The sequence below is a fragment of the Crassostrea angulata genome, unplaced genomic scaffold (assembly GCF_025612915.1).
Source record: "Crassostrea angulata isolate pt1a10 unplaced genomic scaffold, ASM2561291v2 HiC_scaffold_118, whole genome shotgun sequence".
In the NCBI taxonomy this organism is placed as follows: Eukaryota; Metazoa; Mollusca; class Bivalvia; order Ostreida; family Ostreidae; genus Magallana; species Magallana angulata.
This window is the reverse complement of record NW_026441673.1, coordinates 250,916-269,713: the sequence shown is the minus strand read 5'-3', so window position 1 is coordinate 269,713 and position 18,798 is coordinate 250,916. Positions and strand designations below refer to the sequence as shown.

The window sequence follows — 18,798 nt, the reverse complement described above, 5'->3', positions numbered from 1 at the left end:
TCAATTTGATCGTGTTGAGGCATTTGTCTAAAATGGGAAGAATGGTATATAATAACTCCAATTGATCATTATTGTCCTTTTCAGATTAAAAAGAAAAACAACACATTCTTCTTTTTTACATTCAACAAACAATTCATTCACGTTGGTGTCTTTTTAGACACATTCAAACTATACAACTTAGATGTGTATTATCTACTACTTACAGTATCATTGAAACAATTCCTCAGGGGAAGTTTCAAATTCGAGATCCTGATTGGCTCCATACAGACCACAGTTACACGTATGGCAAACACTTTTGTGTTCAATCCGTTTTGAATCGTAAACTCTTTTTGCGGTGGTCCATATTTAGGACCATCGTACTATAAAGACAATATAACTTAGGAACTTTAAATCAATTCATCTCTTAGTATTTCCTCATTATTATTATTTTTTTGTGTGTTCTTAACATTATCGCACACTTACTGCACACTAACTGTACAAAACTACATGAGATATACACATTAAACAAAAGATGATAAATGAGCAGTTATAGTACATATTGAAAATATTCAACTCAACAAGTTATATTTTCCTGGTAACATTAAGTGTTTTCTCAAGTGAATAACTTTATTATTATCATTTCTTGATGTTTAATGACTTTGAAGTGAAAAGTAAATTCAGATCCAAAAAAGTTTAAATACCTTTTTCGACTGCATATTGTTCGCTATTAATACGACATTGAAGTTGATTGCATTGTCAATTTTAATTGACATATTTTAATTGATCCGCAGACTGATCTGACAAAGATATGTAGATGTACAGAGTTTGGACATCTCCGGACGACGGAAATGTGAGTCCATCAGGAGTAAACATTGTCGTGTAGTTGGAGGAATTGGTCGCACTTTTTGGATTCACCGTTATATTAACAACTGCATGACAAACTACAAACGATGAAACATACTGCATAAACAAAACCTATAAAAGTCGAAAAACTAGTAATAATATACTATGATAATAAACACAATTTTACAAGAAATTGCATGGCGTGAATAGCAATTAGTTTAAGTGTAAATTTGACCGAATGACACTTATTACTCACTTAATTCACAGGCATATCCTTTGTAACCAATCTTACACGTCTTACACATCCCGGTGCCTGGGTAACATTGCTCGCAGTTAGGCGGACAGGGTTTGGTACATTGTGGCAACCCCGCCACAGGGTAAGGGCATCCTGAAACATCTATTATCGTAATGTTTGTGTGTGAGTGTTTGTAATATTAACTATTTAAAAACCCCAAATCATCTAAGTTTAAATTGAAGTTTTGACTTTAAAAATATGATATTAACAATAAATATTTAAAAGTCCATGGATTGTTTTTAGACTAAACAACGGATGCTTATACTCAAAAGAATAAAGATGTATTATGATGTGAAAGTTCTTCAATATTTGCTTGTGAAGCAACTGATGAAATCAGTCCTAGTAAAGTAAGTGGGATGCAATTTTCAGAAATTTGTTGAAAAATAATTCGGTTGGACTTTATCATGAACGAACGGCTTGAAAAGGAACTGGACCAATGTCATACGAAATACTCACATGGTTTGCACATTTCGTCGCATGGAACCGTGCATTTTGGATCATCGTATCCAAATTCTGGAAATGGGCAACCTAAAAAAAGCCTTTTAAACAGCAAAATCTAGCCTTACGACAACATTTGTTATGCCAACCAGTTATGTTCTTCTATTCCAGGTACTACGTTATACGTTGTAATCTGTACAAAATTTCAAGTTTAATTTTTATTTAATATTTAAGGAGGCCGACTTTAGTTTGCATTGCGCATGTTTTTGCGCATTCTAATATAATACAGTTGATTTATACTTCTTATGATTTTTTTTCGATATCATTTATAAAATTAAACACAATAAACAAAATACAGATAAAAATATTTAGATTGTTAAAGGACATTTTTATTTTTAACACGATTTTTACGTTGTGCGGTAGGGGAGCATTGTCATTGCGCTTTTATGACGTTAAGATAAAATGAAGCTTTGTAGGAGTACGTTATAAGAAATAACATAAAAGAAAAAGTAAAAATTGTACGCTCTTGAAATTTTATATACAGAATGATACCATCCTCGAGGACATTTTCCTCATTTTTGGAATGAATCCATTACACCAATCATCATTCGTGATGATCCAAATATATAGCAAAATTTGGTGCATTTTAATATTTTGAGATGGCCCCCACTAAAAACCAGACGGTAGAATTTTGTGTTATTTACATATAAGGTAGGAAAAGCTATTACTAATCAAATATAACAATTTCAGAAAAAAAGCTATTGTAGTATTTTTTCAAACTGCTTTTATGTGCGGAAAATGCAGTTTCCTATTTAATCCTATAGTAAATGTACCTCTATTTTGAGATGGTACCAAAAAGAACCAGACGGTCGATTTTCATGAACCTTCACAAATAAACTAGAGTTGGTTTAAATTACATATGGTTAAAAAATAAAGAGTTAAGCTATTGTAGTTTTTCCGCATAAAAACCCAAATCGGCCTCCTTAAAATGAGTTACCGTAAACTTCTATTTCACATAGATCAATGTGAGCGTATTGACTGTAATCCTTTGGATAGCTGAAATCCGGGAGTCTCTCATTGTAATATATGACATATCGACCAATCACAGAACAGAATACATCCAAAACAGATGGAACTGTGTATTTGGTGTATATCTCATCATGAAAACAAACAACTCCATCTATTAGATCCGTTGTGTTCGAAACAATAATTGAAAACCCGAGTAATCTTGCAATGTAAGGGTTGTTTAAATCTGAAAAAAAAACCCCGCAAATTATATCAGCATTAAGGTTTATACAGTCAAGTTACCTATTTGCTTTTCGAGCGCCACCTCTCAAGAAATTGATGATATTTTACCCCATGGCTTGTTTTCCGTTAACGAGTAAATAGTGACACGTTCAATCCGTCGAACAGATTGGAGATCTACCCTCCACAAGGCAAATGTCTGACCAGGCGTGGTGACTGAACATTGACCGCCCCTTATTGCTAAGGAACTTTTTCTACCATCGACAAGTTGAGAACTAGGGTGACTAGCGAGTCCTGTGTAGATTTGATAAGTCGGACGATGCAGGGCTAAATTAACTAAAATGAGGATAAAAATGGGAAAACAGGATTGGAACATCATTTCATCATCAATGAAAATGATATCATTCATTAAAAACTAAACATGCCTCATTTAATTCATTATAATATTTATAAAAAAACATAGATGAGAGCTAATAGCAAGACAGAGAAACAGACAAAAAAAACCAGACAGACATGAAGGCAGACAGACAGACAGACAGACAGACAGACGGACGGAGAGACAGACAGACATACAGACGGACAGACAGACAGATATACAGACAGACAGATAGTTAGATGAAGTTATCTGCAATAAATGGAAACCACTTCTCACTTCGTCTATAAATATCACAGTGATGACCCTCAAATCCCGGGTTGCATCCTCCAAGACATGTCCCGTAAAGAAAGCTACAGTGGCGGCAACCATGAGGACACGGTTTAGCATAATCCATTGAGTAAAATCCTAGGGGACAACCTGTTCCAAAGAAATGTAAAGAACAAGTTTTTATTTTCTTAAAATGGCTAGGAAAAATACCTATTTTTTGTATGAACCTGTTTGTAATAAAATGATGTAGACGACATTAAAACTATACATGTAAAGTAAATAGCCTTGCAGAACGAAATTGCAAATATTTTTAAGATGATTTTTTTTATTCTGATTTTTACCTATTACTTGTACTTCACACAATTCAACGTAAGCCATCGATGAAAAGCCTGGTTTTTTGTGTTCATTCCCTCTTCGTGTGTTGTAGTATATCACGTAACGGCCCTGTACTTCACACGTAAGCTTCATAATCTCAAATATATTTGTTTGGTTTGATTCATGGTAGCATAATTGCCCATCGTCTTTGTTCGTTGTATTTGACACATAGACCCAAGGAATCTGCTTGCATAGATACTATTGGCTTTTTATAAGAATAAAAAAAAATAGTATACTAATATATAGCTATGTAAACAATACTTATTGAAATTCAGAAGGTCATTAAAAACAACCAATTCAAATTTGATATATGGCAGGTTTTTTTTAGTGCATTTGCATATTTAAGAACACCCACACGTTAAGATGTTGTATCGAGAAAACGTTAAACCAATTGGTTTTTGTTCTAAATCGTTAATACAAATCAAGAATGTGTCTTACCAAATGGTTCGTCTTCAGTTCTGTAATGTATAATTATATAAATTATACTTTGTATGGCCTCAAGGTCAACCATCCACGTGATATCAATAGGTGAGGCTTCAGATATAGCGCACTGGTTGCTCACTGCTGTGCGATTTATAAAGCCATCAACGGCGTTGTCAGAGGAATACTTTTCAGAAGATTGCCAGGTTGGTTTTTTATACGCAAGGTTTACTAAAAAAGAAAGTTTAAAAGATTAAAAGCAATTCCCCTTTCATCGCTTGTTTTTCTAGGACATTACATATATCGTCTGTTCCTGTGTCAATTCGTCTGTTGGTCTGTCTGTCAGTTTTCTGTAGACTTTAAATTACCATATAGATCCTCTCTAATTGGTGAAATTGGCAAAACGTGGTATCGAACAGCCTTTTACAAATGGCATTTTAAGTTGTTGAAATTAAGCTGCCTACGTTTTGGTATTTAAAATGAATTCTAATAAAATTTGAAAAAAAACCACATTGTATAAAACTAATTATCATAATTTTTACTATAATATACCTAACGTCCTTACTACACAATTCTTAAGAGATACGACACAATTATCTACTCTTCTGTTCTGATCCAGTTTTGTTTTCTTATGTTTTTATGATTTGTATGTTGAGCCGAAGAATAATAATAAAAACAATATTGATTAGTTGATGTAACCTTGAACCAAATATATGCTTCGATTACCGTCTTTTTACATATTGTTTCAATGCATTGTGACATATCGAAACTTAAGAGTTTTACAATATTCCAGAAGGGTCTATAATTTAATTCTTTGACAGAGATACACGGGCGAAGTGGTCCTTGGTCATATGTTTATACTATAACGTCACGTTTCCTTCATCCAATTAACATATTGCGGATTGTTTTATCTTTTTTCTTATCCTAGGTTTTTAAGTATTGTTCTCTGGCCAAATTCAACGACTGTTAGCACAGCATTTGTGTGACAATAATGAACTACATTTATTTTTGGAAAGATAGGAATGTAATTGTATTATAAGTCTAGTGTCATGTTTTGCTAGTCTTATGATGATTTTGAAGTATTTCAGAGAGTAAACAGAGAAAATATGTTATAAATCGTATATGTAAATTTTATCACAAAAATACACTAGTAGTTTGGTCATGTAAATAACAACTTGAAATGAACGATTGTCGCATTCATGATAAATTTAAATTAGCAATTTATTAATTATCTTTTGATTATCAAGCAAAATTAAAAGAATACAAATATGATCACTCCATTTTTTTTAGGTACATTTATTAACTTATAAAACTATAATCACGCTGATTTATATGAATCAATCAAAACATAGATTATACATATACTCACAACCCTCGACTTGACCAAAACAAAAACTTAACAGCAGGGACATTGTAAGAAGTCGTGCCATGTCCTTCCCTCACTTAAGAATTCTTCAGCTCTAACTATTTTTCTATAAAGCTGTCATAGCTAGTTATCCAATTTGTTCAGTACTTTATTGAAAGGAGATAGGCGATAGGAAAATTCCGAGTGTTTATGTTGTTTTTAACTGCTGAAAACAAATTATACAGAAGCCCATTTTCGGAGCCGTCATAAATAATGATCAAAGTTGTTGTTCAGTACTTTATGGAAAGAAATAGATCAACATGAAGATACCGAGTGTTTTTTAATACTTTTACTACTGCTTTTTAAAATATATCCAAAAGTACACTTTCGAATATTTGTTTGTGGTGGCACATAAGTAGGTATTGAATGGTTGAGTACTCGCTGGGTTTTTTTTGTTTACTCATCAATATATTCAATTTATTATTGGATGTCAACATTGGATGTCAACATATGCTGAGTGTATTTCAATTTACAGATGAAGTACAGACATAATAAAACAGCAAGAAAATATAAACAAGTTCAAAAACACTTTATCTATCAGTTCCGTATTTTGTTCAAACAAATAAACACAAATTATCCAAAAAAAAAAATTTATGACGCAATTTTATAGGTACATAGAGTATTTTGTTTCATGTAACATGCTTACGTGTTTGTTTGATATCAATGGTTTTGCTTGATGATTCAAGAAATGTTGTTTATCAAGTCAAAAAGCCCTTCATTTTAATATCTCAAATTGTATTGTTTATTGGTCAACAGCTGTACAGCTCATATACATATACAATTAATATACACATGTTACAATACATAATTATACTGGTCACTTGAAAAAAGGCAAGTTTATACATGACGTTTTCTGATTACAAAAGCATTCTTAATATATTTACCTAAATTGCACAAATCCATTACATTTTGTGTTGACACTAATAGAATTAATTTAAAGACAGAGGGTTTTATATAATAAAACTTCTTAAGGAATTTTTCTCTTAAGTTACAGTAATAGGGACATTTCAATATAAAATGATATTCATCTTCTTTATCTAAAGTACAAAGAGGACATAAACGTCTTTGTAATGGAAATTATTAGATTTTGCATGCGTTAATGTGTAACCGACATTTAAAAAATACGATGTCCAACCAAATATTATAAAGTTTTTTAATCTATTGACGAATTCAAACTAATTATCTAAAACAAATGAAATGAAAACAAAATTAATGAGATTCGTTCTCCATAAGCAAAACAAGCCAGATCTCTTCTAACAGACCGATTGTAAATATGATATATACAAAATATACCTCTACTGCCATTTACATGGCTTGGAGAGAATTAGTGATTTAGAAATACTGAATTGAGAAAATACACTGAATAAAAATAACATTCGTCAACTTTGCTTGAATTTTGTAATCGTTAAAACAATTGTTAAATAAATTACATCTGCTAGGATAGGTTAAAACCCCACATTGGTAAATCAGCGCTTTATTTTGACTACAATATACACAATTGTTTATTATTATGCTACTATATAAATCTGAATAGATATCAATGCTAAAAAAAATTAGAGCAACATTACTATATCGGTAAATTGTCACATGGAATCTTTAAATCGCATACATATATTCCTTAGTAAACGATGTGACAGAACAACACCAACAAACGGTTTCCAAAGAGTATTCTTGAAATCAAATAAGGGCAAAGCATATCAGTTCTAAAGAAAATAAAACCACACATTTACATTAGCTAATAATTGAATCGCCAATTATAAAAAAAAAACATAACCAAATTTATAGCTTGCAAGGATAACTGTATATTGCAAAAAATCAACCGAGAAAAAAGTCCAGAATCATTTAAGTTAAGCGTTTAAAATATTGATCCATTATAATGTATAAAGTTAAAAATAAACTAGGTAGTGCTGTTCTTACTGGGCGTTTTTCATTGATAACAAGAAAGAGAAAAGCCTTCACAAGATATTTAATCATAATAACATACCTTTTAGCAGATAGATAAAGTTACATTGTAGCTACTAGTCTACTTGTCTACTAGTAACTAGTTACGAGGTGTAAAGAAAGCTAACTACTGGTAACTGGCTATGGAATGAAAGAAAACATGGGTACTAGTTACTAGTTACTGTCCAATTGACAAACCATACCTGCGATTTCTACCTGTGTTGTTAATATGTATATGGCGCTATTTATAATGCAGCTATTTAAAAATGTTTTGACAGGATGTTCAAAATGAGATATTCATAGCCTAAGGACATTCTATAGCGTACTATATCACAAAAGTTGATAAGTAATGAAGTTGCTATAGTGCAATGTACAGATTAACAACACAGGTAGAAATTTGAGGTATGGTTTGTCAATTGGACAGTAACTGGTATATTGCCAAGTTTTCTTTTATCTTCTTTCCAATAACTAGAAGCTAGCTTTTTTTACTACTAGTAGCCGGGTATTAATAGCCAGTTACTAGTAACCAATTTTTTTCATATTGTAGTCATTTACTAGTTACTAGCTTTGATTTCATCTTGAAACCAGTTACTAGTAGCTATCTTTCCTTGCTCCTAATATCCAAACACTAAAAGCAAGTTACTAGTAGCCATGTTTTTTTTTTCATCTCCTAGCCAGTTACTAGTAGCTAGGTTTCCTTACTCCTAGTAGACAGTTACTAGTGGCTAAGTTTCCTTACTCCTAGTAGCCAGTTACTAGTATCTCCATTAGCAGATGTTTGACAAAGTTCCACTGTAAGGATCTTCGACACCCTCTGTCATCTACTCTCCATAGCAGTATGCTACAGCAAGGCGATGTTAATCTACCTTTCATCAACGTTTGGTGTCTATCTCTAGCCCAAAAGTAGGTACTGGGTTTGAATTCTGCAGTGAACATTTTGTCCAGGAATATTCGTCAAATTTTCACAATTTTAATCGGTGATTTACCCCAATTAGTTTCTTTTTTTTTTAATTTTTGAGTAACACTCATTCTGTAAATCAATTTCTTGAAGTAATATAGAATAGTTTGATTTATTGCAGAACTTTCACCAAGAAGCCTATACATGTAAGTCCTTTAATAGTTCTTGCAGCATCCATTTGTTTTCAAGAATTCAAAATAAAAAGGTAATGAAATACTGATGTTTCAAATCTGTTTACTGTGCGTCCCAGCCAAATTTACACGAAATCCAGAAATCCAGTTTCGGTCATGACAATATCAATTTGTAATCCTACATAAAGAAACACATGTATAAAAACAAAAATATCTATGGGTTTTGCTTATCATCTTTAGACGTTTTGTTGATTTTATAGAGAAATATGTACAAAATAACTAAGACTTGTTATTTACAAAATTACGTTAGTTTATATAAACTTGTGAAAACAACAAAATCTTGCAATAAAAGATAAAGCACGAGTTAAATCGACTTTTAGTAAATACACATGCTCTGAATTGCGCAATAAATTATGATTTTAATTTTCGTTACTAAGTATTCGATTACTTTAAGAATTAATGCTCAGTTCAAAATGATAACAAACAAATGTGTCTACCCCTTTGCTATTAACGTGAAGAGGGTTCAGCAAGCCTAGACTTCTGTCACGTTTTCTTAATCCGGCTAAAAATAGCTTAATTCATATATTTCAAAACAGTAACCATGTATTTTATATTTATGACCCTTAATTTGTGATGTGAATTTTTTTTTTTACTTAAATATGTCTAAATATTTTAATAATACTAAAAAGATCACAATCTCCGCTTTTGTCAAATAAAAAATAGCCATTATCTGACAAATCTTGGAAATTAGGCATACAAAAACAACTTTGATAAGACCCCTGGAACAAATAGGAGGTACAAGTTTTTTTTTATTTTTATTTGACCATTCAATGCCATTTAACAATAACTTTAAAATGTAAAACAAAAACGAGAAATCCCTGGGGCAGAAGTTTGAAAACATATAAAAAAAATAAAAATAAAAAATGTGCAAAATTGATACATTTGAAGCAAAATCCCAAAGGGTCCTATTTTAAAAATTACCTTAAACAAACGTTGTAGAAATGTCTTATTTTGTTCATATTAAAATAAGAATTATATCAGAACAAATTAATGCAAAAAATGTCTTTAAAAAATCCAGGCCAGAACAAATTAGACCCAGCCTCGTTAATATTGTTTGGAAAAGAACTTTGACAAATCATTACCATATCATAATATATCATACCAAAACTTCATTGCTAAACAGATATTACGCTATTTGAGTTTTATCATATAAACCCGATTGGGAAACAATTTCTAAATGCAGTTTGCGACAGTGTACATATCATATACTGTCACTTCATTTGGCATCAATATGGCGAACAACTTCAGTCATGCAAAATGACTATTTAATCCTTTAACAAATACAAACGCTGATCAACAAGACAACAATGATTGTTTAATTTTATGCTCATAAACAGAGAAGTTCTAAGTGTAAATATGAACAATGAAAGAAATAATACAGTTACGGAATTGAATTAAAAACTCCAAAAATAATATAATTCATAAGGAGTATGGATTATAAGCATGTCTGAAAAAAAAACTGAACATTTATTCATTTTCTTCAGTACTGACAATTCGTAAAAAATCCGAACGACAGTGCTTATTTTGAGGTAATTACAAGAGAGGACGTACAGTTGTACAGGCGAAAATTGAAATGAAAATTATGATTGAAATTTCTCGCAACAATGCTAACTTGAGATGACAGGTGGTTAATTGATTCGAAGATGACATGTAATTTTGCCAAAGTTAATGTATTTCTACCATTATACTTGAAAATTAAATTGCCCTTTGTACTTTTCATAACGTGTTAAATTTATAGGAAAAAACAAAACTTTAGCTTGTGTTAAAAACTGATACACCCAATACGTATTGCTCACGCCCAGTGCCTTGGGAACTTGAGCTATGCTCTAATAAATCTGTTACCTATCGGTTTGAGCACAAGTTATACACTGATAAACAGGTTACTTATTGGTGAGAGCTTGAGTTTTGCACTAATGCACCCATTACCTTTTGGGAGCTTAAGTTATGCCCTTTTAAACCCGTTACTTATTGGGAGCTTAAATTATGCAATAATAAACTCGTTACCTATTGGTCACGCCCCGTGCCTTGAAATCTGACAATAACATTCGGCTGCCGATCTACTTCTCACAACAAGTTTAACTGTTAAAGGTTAAACGTTTGTCAAGTTGTTTTTTTTTTTAAATAGCGGAAAACGATATCTTTTGTATAAATGTTGATGAAAATGGCTTGAATTCTGATGATTACATTCTGCCGCCGGTCCACCTCTTTAAACTGTATAAGGTTAAACGTTAGTTAAGTTTAACTAGTTTTTTTTTTAATGTAGCAAAAACAATCCTCTTGTACACTTGTGGATGACAATGGCTTTTGACACACATTTTTTTATCTGCATTCCATGAAAATTTAACAAACTAAAATTTTCCTTTCAAAAATGAATCACAAGAATATAAAGCAACGCAGGTCTTTTATATGGTCTTGCAGTTACTTAGATACATTAGCTATGTCATGTGGTGTAACATTAGCAAACAGATGAAGACCAAATTGAAAATCAGTGTCCAAGTGTAAGCAAGCAATACGAAACACGTAAAGTGATTAAAGTTAGCCATTCCTGGCCTTTTATTAACTTTAACACTTTAATATATTTTTGTAGACAGTAATTTCATAAAACAAGACTTATTAAGTGATAATATTTTCATATTATTCAACATAAAAACAAATTGTTCGTTAATAGACAGCTTTCAATAATCTCCTTTTAATGAATCAACCATTGATAAAAAGTGTTTAGCTTTTCAAATCTGTACTAAATGTTTTGTGAAGGATAAATGCTTGAAATAAAAAAAAAATTCAGTGTGCATTAAGGAGACATTTAAATGTATAATTGTTCATATATACCAAACCTGTGTACCTTTACAAATTGAAAGGATTATCAATGCTTATCCAAATAAAGATATGTGACCTTTTATTGTATAAACTAGCATAGAACAACCTTACTTGAACTTCAATTTGCTTAATCAGTTAATCATTTAAGAAATAAACAACGTTAATATAGTGAACATGGTGTTATGAATAGCATTTGCTCTGTTGGCATATTCTATGATGCGCGCTAGCAGAGCAGTTGCTATTCATAACGCCATGTTCACTAAATAATCGTTGTTTATTATTAATATTTGCATTTTACCACTCGCAAATACCCTGTATTAGCCTAGACCTTAGCATTTAGCTAATGTATCAAAAATAAACATTCAAACTGTAATGCATGCTTTTAATTCACATTTATTTTTGTTAACAGAGTCAATGATATGTTATAACAGTAATTCCTTTAAAAATGTTATTATAAGACATGTTTTAATTAAATACATCAATTTCATGGAGTTAGAGAAAAACACATGATGTATCGTATAATGGTTTAAATCAATAACGTCATGGAAAAGTATACCTTTATGACGTCATAGCATACAGACAGAGCAATTGCGATTATATACAAATAATTGCAGTTCCTCCGTATGGGCTCACAGTTGGAAAGAACAATGCATATGCAAATATAGTTTTTTATTTACATTCAGTGTATATTTCCCCTTATGTTTGCATTGGAGATCAGCGACGCTCATTTTTTTGTGAATACACTTTGCTAATTTATGCACTCTGAGCACAAATATAAACGCCCTCATGTGTTTTGAGTATGCTTACTTTTGCAATATTTTATGAAATTTTCAATCCTACCTAACTAATTTGAATTGTATTTTTGAAATACAATCATTATTATATATCAACTCCTTAAAAAGGGGTTTTCTCCACAAAGTGTTTTTTTTGTCGTAGAAGAAAACTAAAAAAGATGTTGATATGGGTGTTTCATGTTTCTTTCATATCCTGGAATATCCGTAATTAATAGCTGTATAGCGGCGATAAAAATAATCTATACCAATATACATTAGAATGAAGCATTGAATGCTTATTTGGATATCCTGTAACACCCCAAGCAGTGCAGACAAATTATCTATCGCGCGGTATTCATTTTGTCTGCAACGCGTTGGTGTGTCATAGGACCGACGACATCCAAAAATAAGCATTCAATGCTAAAATAGCAATATAACTTTGAATAAACATTCCATATTTGTTTTTTTATAACTTAGCTGTTTAAGTTTTTATCCTATATTTTCAAGAATACAACTACTCACTGTTTTGAATATTAAATCAAATGTAGACACATGGTATCCGATAAACAACGGAAAATTCATTTTTATTTGTAGTTAAACGATGTTAGTGTAGACTTGTCCAATAATAATAAGTACAAATCCAATGTATATTTTTATTCTTTTACAATCAAATCGTGTTCATGGTTATCATAATGATGTTTCCAAATTCTTCTTTTCCATTTATAGGGTTTTCAAGCTTTTGTCTGAAAATAAAAACAAACATTAGACTTGAAAAATGTTTTTCCCCTTTTTATAAATATGCGTTAATTGAAAGAAAGTAGGTTATACATGTCTGACTTTAACATAGCAGTACAGATATTGTATTAATTTATATCATTTTTTCGGTATTATTTCTTTCATGCGCTTTTTTAACATATAAATTATGAGCTTCTAATTTGTTAAAATACTTACAATTCTCTTTACGCACTTCATCAAAGGCATTTTAACATTTGAGATTGTGAATGGTTTTTGGAACAATACAGTTATCTGTATGGCATACACTTTGGTGTTCATACTATTCTGAACAGTCAATATCCCTTGTGGTGGACCATAGTTCGGAACGTCGAACTTGTAAAGACAGTCAGAATAAGCTTAACATAAATTTACACGGTCTTATCTCTTTTTATTTTTATCTTATTTATCGTTGTGCATTCTTTGATACACTGGAGTCAACATTGCAACAGTTTATTACATGATTCACCAAAATAATTAAACTAAATAGCAGCTACAGTGAAACCTAAAGAATAAGCGAAAATAACCTTGCAAGCTGAATAACAGGATCAAATAAGTAATTTCAAGGGGGGGGGGTGGGGTGTTGTAAACAACAGAAGTGGAATAATTAGAACAAAACTAATAATGAAAGTGAAAATAAACCTGTCACTTCTTTTTACCCAAGAATAATAGACCCCTTGACGATAATTGTTGCACTGCTCTCTTACAGGGCAAAATGATATACTTTGCCGAAGTTTTAGTAGGTAGATAATTAAGTGACGTAAATGAAACAATTGACGTTACGTCATTTTTTCACCTAATTATGTCATGTTGCCCTGCAAAAGAGCAGTTCCGCAGTTACCGTGAAGGGGTTAATAATGTTTTCCAGCCTTACGATTAAAAATGACTGTTAAAAGGTAATCTACCTTTGTTGATTGTATATCATTTCCCAACAGAACAACATCGAAATTCATTGCATTGTCAACTCTGACAGACATATTTGAAATATCATTAAACTGGTCGGATAAGGTCATGTAGATATTCACAACTTCAACATCTCCAAATGACGGAAATGTCAGACCATTGGATGAAAACATCGCATCGTAAGAACTATTTATAGCGCTTGCTGGGGTTACAATGACATCTGCAACAGCGATACAGACTGCAAAAAAGATATTACTATATATACTGCAGCCAAAATTGTGAGTAATTGGCATTATTAGGAAAAACTAGCAGATCAACTATGTATATTCTTAAAAAATTAATCAAAAATAGTAAACATTGATTTTCCTCAAATATTACATCAAAAGAAATGAACATCTGTATGTGTTGATTTTGAATATATGTATGTGGTACTAAATGTTGATTAACATTTGATAAAAAAGAATTTAAGAGTCTGGGGACCTGCATATTTATAACTTAATTCGTACAATAGTTGTACTCCTTTGTTAATTGCTTGCTTTATTACTTCTTATTATCTCTGCGTGTTAAAGATCAGCGAAAGACTACCATTAGCATGTGTTTTATGAACGCTACGTAAAATCAGGAAAATGCATATTTTTTTTAATTTCAAAATGCTTTTTAAATGTAATCATCTCAATATTTAATTAAAAATACTCACTTAATTCACAGGCATATCCTTTATAACCGTGTTGGCAATTTGCACATATCCCTGTTTTGGGGTAACATTGCTCACAGTTCGAAGGGCAAGGTTTTGAACATTGTGGCAATTCATCCACATCAGATGGACAGCCTGAAACTTTATTGACATAAAACATAATCTGTATTGTGTCACATCAAAGACTTCTACACAACGTTATAAGTCTCCTCTGAAAGAATGTTAGCGTTTCAGCATGCGTTTAAAATTGTTTAGTATTGACTTCTACTTTTTTTTAAAAATACATAGTTTATTAAATATGTATTTAATATACATTTTAAAACAAGCATGAAATCCCAATGCAATGTATTTATATTTACTTTAATGAAAATGTTATACCATAGAAATATTTCAATGAATTTAATATATATGACCTTTTACATTCAACCCTGGAATTTAGGAACAGTGTAAGTTATTACAAACGACTCTTTATTAAACCTAAACTCTATCAACAATATCAACAAGTTTAAAGCTGTCAATGTGACAGCAAACTGGGATTTCTTTTAAATGAACTGTATTCATAATCCATGTCAACACTTAATTGATAAACATTACTTACTGTATCAAGTGAAATGGAGTACCCTATATGCAATACTTTTCAATATTCAAAAGCTGTTATTTTTTTCATACAGAATAAGAAATCAAAATCCTCGCAATATACACGCCTCTGATTTATGTACAATTAATCTGCAAAGAAGAACTTCTTATTTTGAAAATTATAGGAGGGTTTACTCGTACAATAAGGGTGCCCTATAGGTTATATTTTCTCCTAAATAACGAAGTTCAAAAGCTGGTATTTTTGTCATAAATTATCAGAAATCAAACATCTAGGAAACTGCACACCTTAATATATGTACAAATAATCTGCACTTCCTAGCTTAAAAACTGTAGGAGAAGTTATCCATACAATAAAGGTTCCCTTCTGGGAGCCGCCCGATTACCATTTTCACCATTTCATTAACCGAATTTTTCCGTTTGAAAATCCGGTTAAAAAAATGAATGTAACTAATTAATTAGACGGTTTTTATTAGAAGTATACATCTTTACACCTTGACTTAACAAGGTCGAGTGACTCCTTTTGGTTTGAAGCATCAACCTTTCCGTTCCTGGCCTATGTAACGTCCGTGACCTTTGGGCCATGTGTTTCCTCTATTGTTTAGTGTAAATATCAAAAGTATTGGAAAGATTGATAAACATGATATTGTCCAAATCATTTATTAATAAAAATACGTATCTCTTGAAAACTCTATCATTAATTTTCTAATCTAAAAAATGAGCTCACTGCCCTTCTATAAGTACTAACTCAAGTTAGCTTTGGCATTGATACTATAATTGAGCGTAATACCTGTGTAAAAATAAATAAAGGGCCACTGATATGCTTGATCTATACTACTGTATGAAAATAATAGACTCGAATTTTTGGGTTTAATACCGATTAATCGGAAGAGTGCTGTTGTTTGTTTTATATATTTTAAACATCATTTTTACTTGAAGATAACTAATTTGTTTTTATTGTTTTTTCAATCAAGCTTTGCTTATTAATGATTATCGAAAATTCCTCAAACAATTTCAGAAATCATCTGAATTTTCTGGATTTTACAATCTTGCACATGCGCATTACATACACACAAAATCACGAAGGCCCTTCATTTTATGTTTCCACAATATCACATTTGCATGGATAAACTCAGAGATGATAAAAACAAATGCGTGTAAATATTTATTGATTTTTTTTTCTGTTCATCAAAAACAAATACGGAATATAACTCTAACACAGTGCATTTACCATTAAAAAAATCCCGAGAATTTCGAATGTCAAAATGTTGTGTTAAAAACGTTGTTGAAGAAATGTTGAATTCTGCAATTATAGAAGTAAGTTATTTACAGTTTCAAATGGTTTGTTTTGAACAATATAACTGTTATTTTTAATGCAACTTTATAAATTTTCTCCAAAACCGTTTTGGAGCGATTCTGTAATTTTCTGCTACATTACGGGTATATGGGAGGTATTTTAATAAACTGTTGTAAAGGCCTAACAACAAGCACGGTTTACATTATTAACTCAGCAGGGTGGTGTGAAATTAATGGCATTATTGTAGGCTTAAAGCTTGGTTATGCAAATGTCAACAATATACGGTGTGTCGATGTATCTATTTCGTAAACGTCCGATATCATAAGCTTTGTCAACCCATGATCGCAGGAGTCAAAATCTAGTATTTTTTTAAATTAGCAATGTTTCTTTCTGAATCTTTGTAATATGGCACATCTTTACTTTTCGTTTTTATAATAAGTATAGTTTCTTTTTCATTGAAAGCTGCTAATTCTATTAGTATGCCATATTGTTTTCTATCAAGGAAGTTATAAAACACCTGAAAACATGACGGTTATAAACACACACACACACACACACACACACATATATACATTAATCTAAACACGAAAATGCACATTTACTGTGACGATTTCCGAAACTATAATTTCTATTGTGTGTCATCTTTTAATTCAACAATGCGTGAACAGACATTGTTAAGTTTTACAGGGGTTTGATCATCTTTTATAAAATCGAAAATAGATCCTAAAACTAATTTACTCACTTGTTTTGCACATTTCGTGGCATGGAACTTTGCAACCGGGATCATCATATCCAAACGCCGATAGAGGACATCCTTAACAAATGAATCACAGACTTTGAACAGATCGCAGAGCAAACAGGTGATTGATTCCTGCTCAGTTCAGTATTATCTGTTAATGTGATATTTAAAGAAAACACTCACCGTAAACTTCTATTTCACACAGATCAACATAAGCGTATCTACTGTAGTTCTTCGGGTAGGTCTGTAGAGGCAACCTCTCATTGTAATAAGTTACATATCGACCAACCACAGAACAATGTATATCCACCACTGGAGGTATGGTTGTTATGTTGTATTTTTTATCATGAAAACACAAAACACCTTTTTTGTGATCAGTGGTATTCGAAACAATGATTGAAAATCCAAGAAACCGTTTGCTTAAATAGTTTCCATCTACAAAGTCAACAAGAGCTTTTTATAAGAAATGGGTTTATTATTAAATTTGATCATTAGGAAACAATCGAATTGGTAACGTGATAATACCCCATTCCTTATTTTCCGTTCTAGCGTAAACAATGATGCGTTCAATCCATTGAATCTGTTCTAGATCAACTCGCCACAATGCTAATTCATGACCACTGCCAGTTGAAGTACATTGATATAACCTGAGGTCATTCCTTTTCCCATCGACCACATTAGAACTGGGATATGCAGGATTCAGTGTATTAAGTTGATAGGTCGGGCGGTTAAGTGCTAGGTTTACTATGAAAGATACATAAGACAAAACAAAAAAAAACCGGCTACGGAACGAAATCATAAGTTTTAAATTTACATAACATGCTTTGATATTTAAGGTTAAAATGCAATTTAAAGTGAAGATTTTAATTTGTTTTGAGAAAAATTAATTGTCAGAAAGAAAACATTATACACATATTTTCCCTGTCAATCGAAAACTAAATAGTTAAATCATTCCATTTGGAGAGTTATTTGGTCGACACAACGACCTTGTCAGGAAATCAATCGTTCACTGACTCGCAAGCTGACTAACATTTTTCATACTAATTGTTAAACTATAACTGTTCATCTAATGCTCACACTTCGAAAGTACCTGATTCTACGTCTACTCTTTAGAGACCTGTGTTTTTGTATCATTCCTTTGGACATTTGATTTTGAACACTGTTTGTCATTACAAGATGTCATTGAGAAACGGAATCGATGGCTAAAAAGATTGATCAATCATTGCTTCCAATTAGCACACTCATCATCATCATTATACATGTAACAGTTTTTTGGTTTTTTTTAAAAAGGCAGTGTTGAAATGATTAAGAAATGAAAAACAGATCGAATTTAACGCTTAAGAAAAACGCTAGATTTATATTTACAAAGTTTGAAAAAAAACCTCATATAATAATAGTAGATGATAGTATAGTATAAATATAGTATATATAGTTTAGTATAGGTAAACAAATAGTGCCACCTGTTAAGTAAAAGGTT

The 18,798-nt window shown here is 31.4% G+C and overlaps 1 protein-coding gene and 2 pseudogenes across 1 annotated transcript; all 3 read right to left on the bottom strand.

Annotated features, from left to right (window-relative positions):
• On the bottom strand, positions 1 to 1,211 carry LOC128169330 (uncharacterized; annotated as a pseudogene).
• A 2,200-nt stretch (positions 1,212 to 3,411) lies between these two features.
• LOC128169349 (uncharacterized) lies at positions 3,412 to 5,668 on the bottom strand (annotated as a pseudogene).
• Positions 5,669 to 13,054: 7,386 nt separating this feature from the next.
• Positions 13,055 to 17,337, bottom strand: LOC128169348 (uncharacterized). Its single transcript, XM_052835505.1, has 5 exons — positions 17,325 to 17,337; positions 14,695 to 14,832; positions 14,000 to 14,235; positions 13,275 to 13,430; positions 13,055 to 13,066 (listed from the first exon to the last, which is right to left on the bottom strand). Exons 1-5 carry the CDS (start codon positions 17,335 to 17,337, stop codon positions 13,055 to 13,057), a joined length of 555 nt encoding a protein of 184 aa, XP_052691465.1.
• Between the last annotated feature and the right edge of the window lie 1,461 nt (positions 17,338 to 18,798).

Excerpts from the sequence above, each read along its gene's own strand:
- LOC128169348 (XM_052835505.1), bottom strand. Across the intron at positions 14,236-14,694 it reads AGGATATGCCTGTGAATTAA|TCTGTATCGCTGTTGCAGAT; the intron begins GTGAGTATTTTT and ends TCTTTTTTGCAG. Across the intron at positions 13,431-13,999 it reads ATGATATACAATCAACAAAG|TTCGACGTTCCGAACTATGG; the intron begins GTAGATTACCTT and ends TGTCTTTACAAG.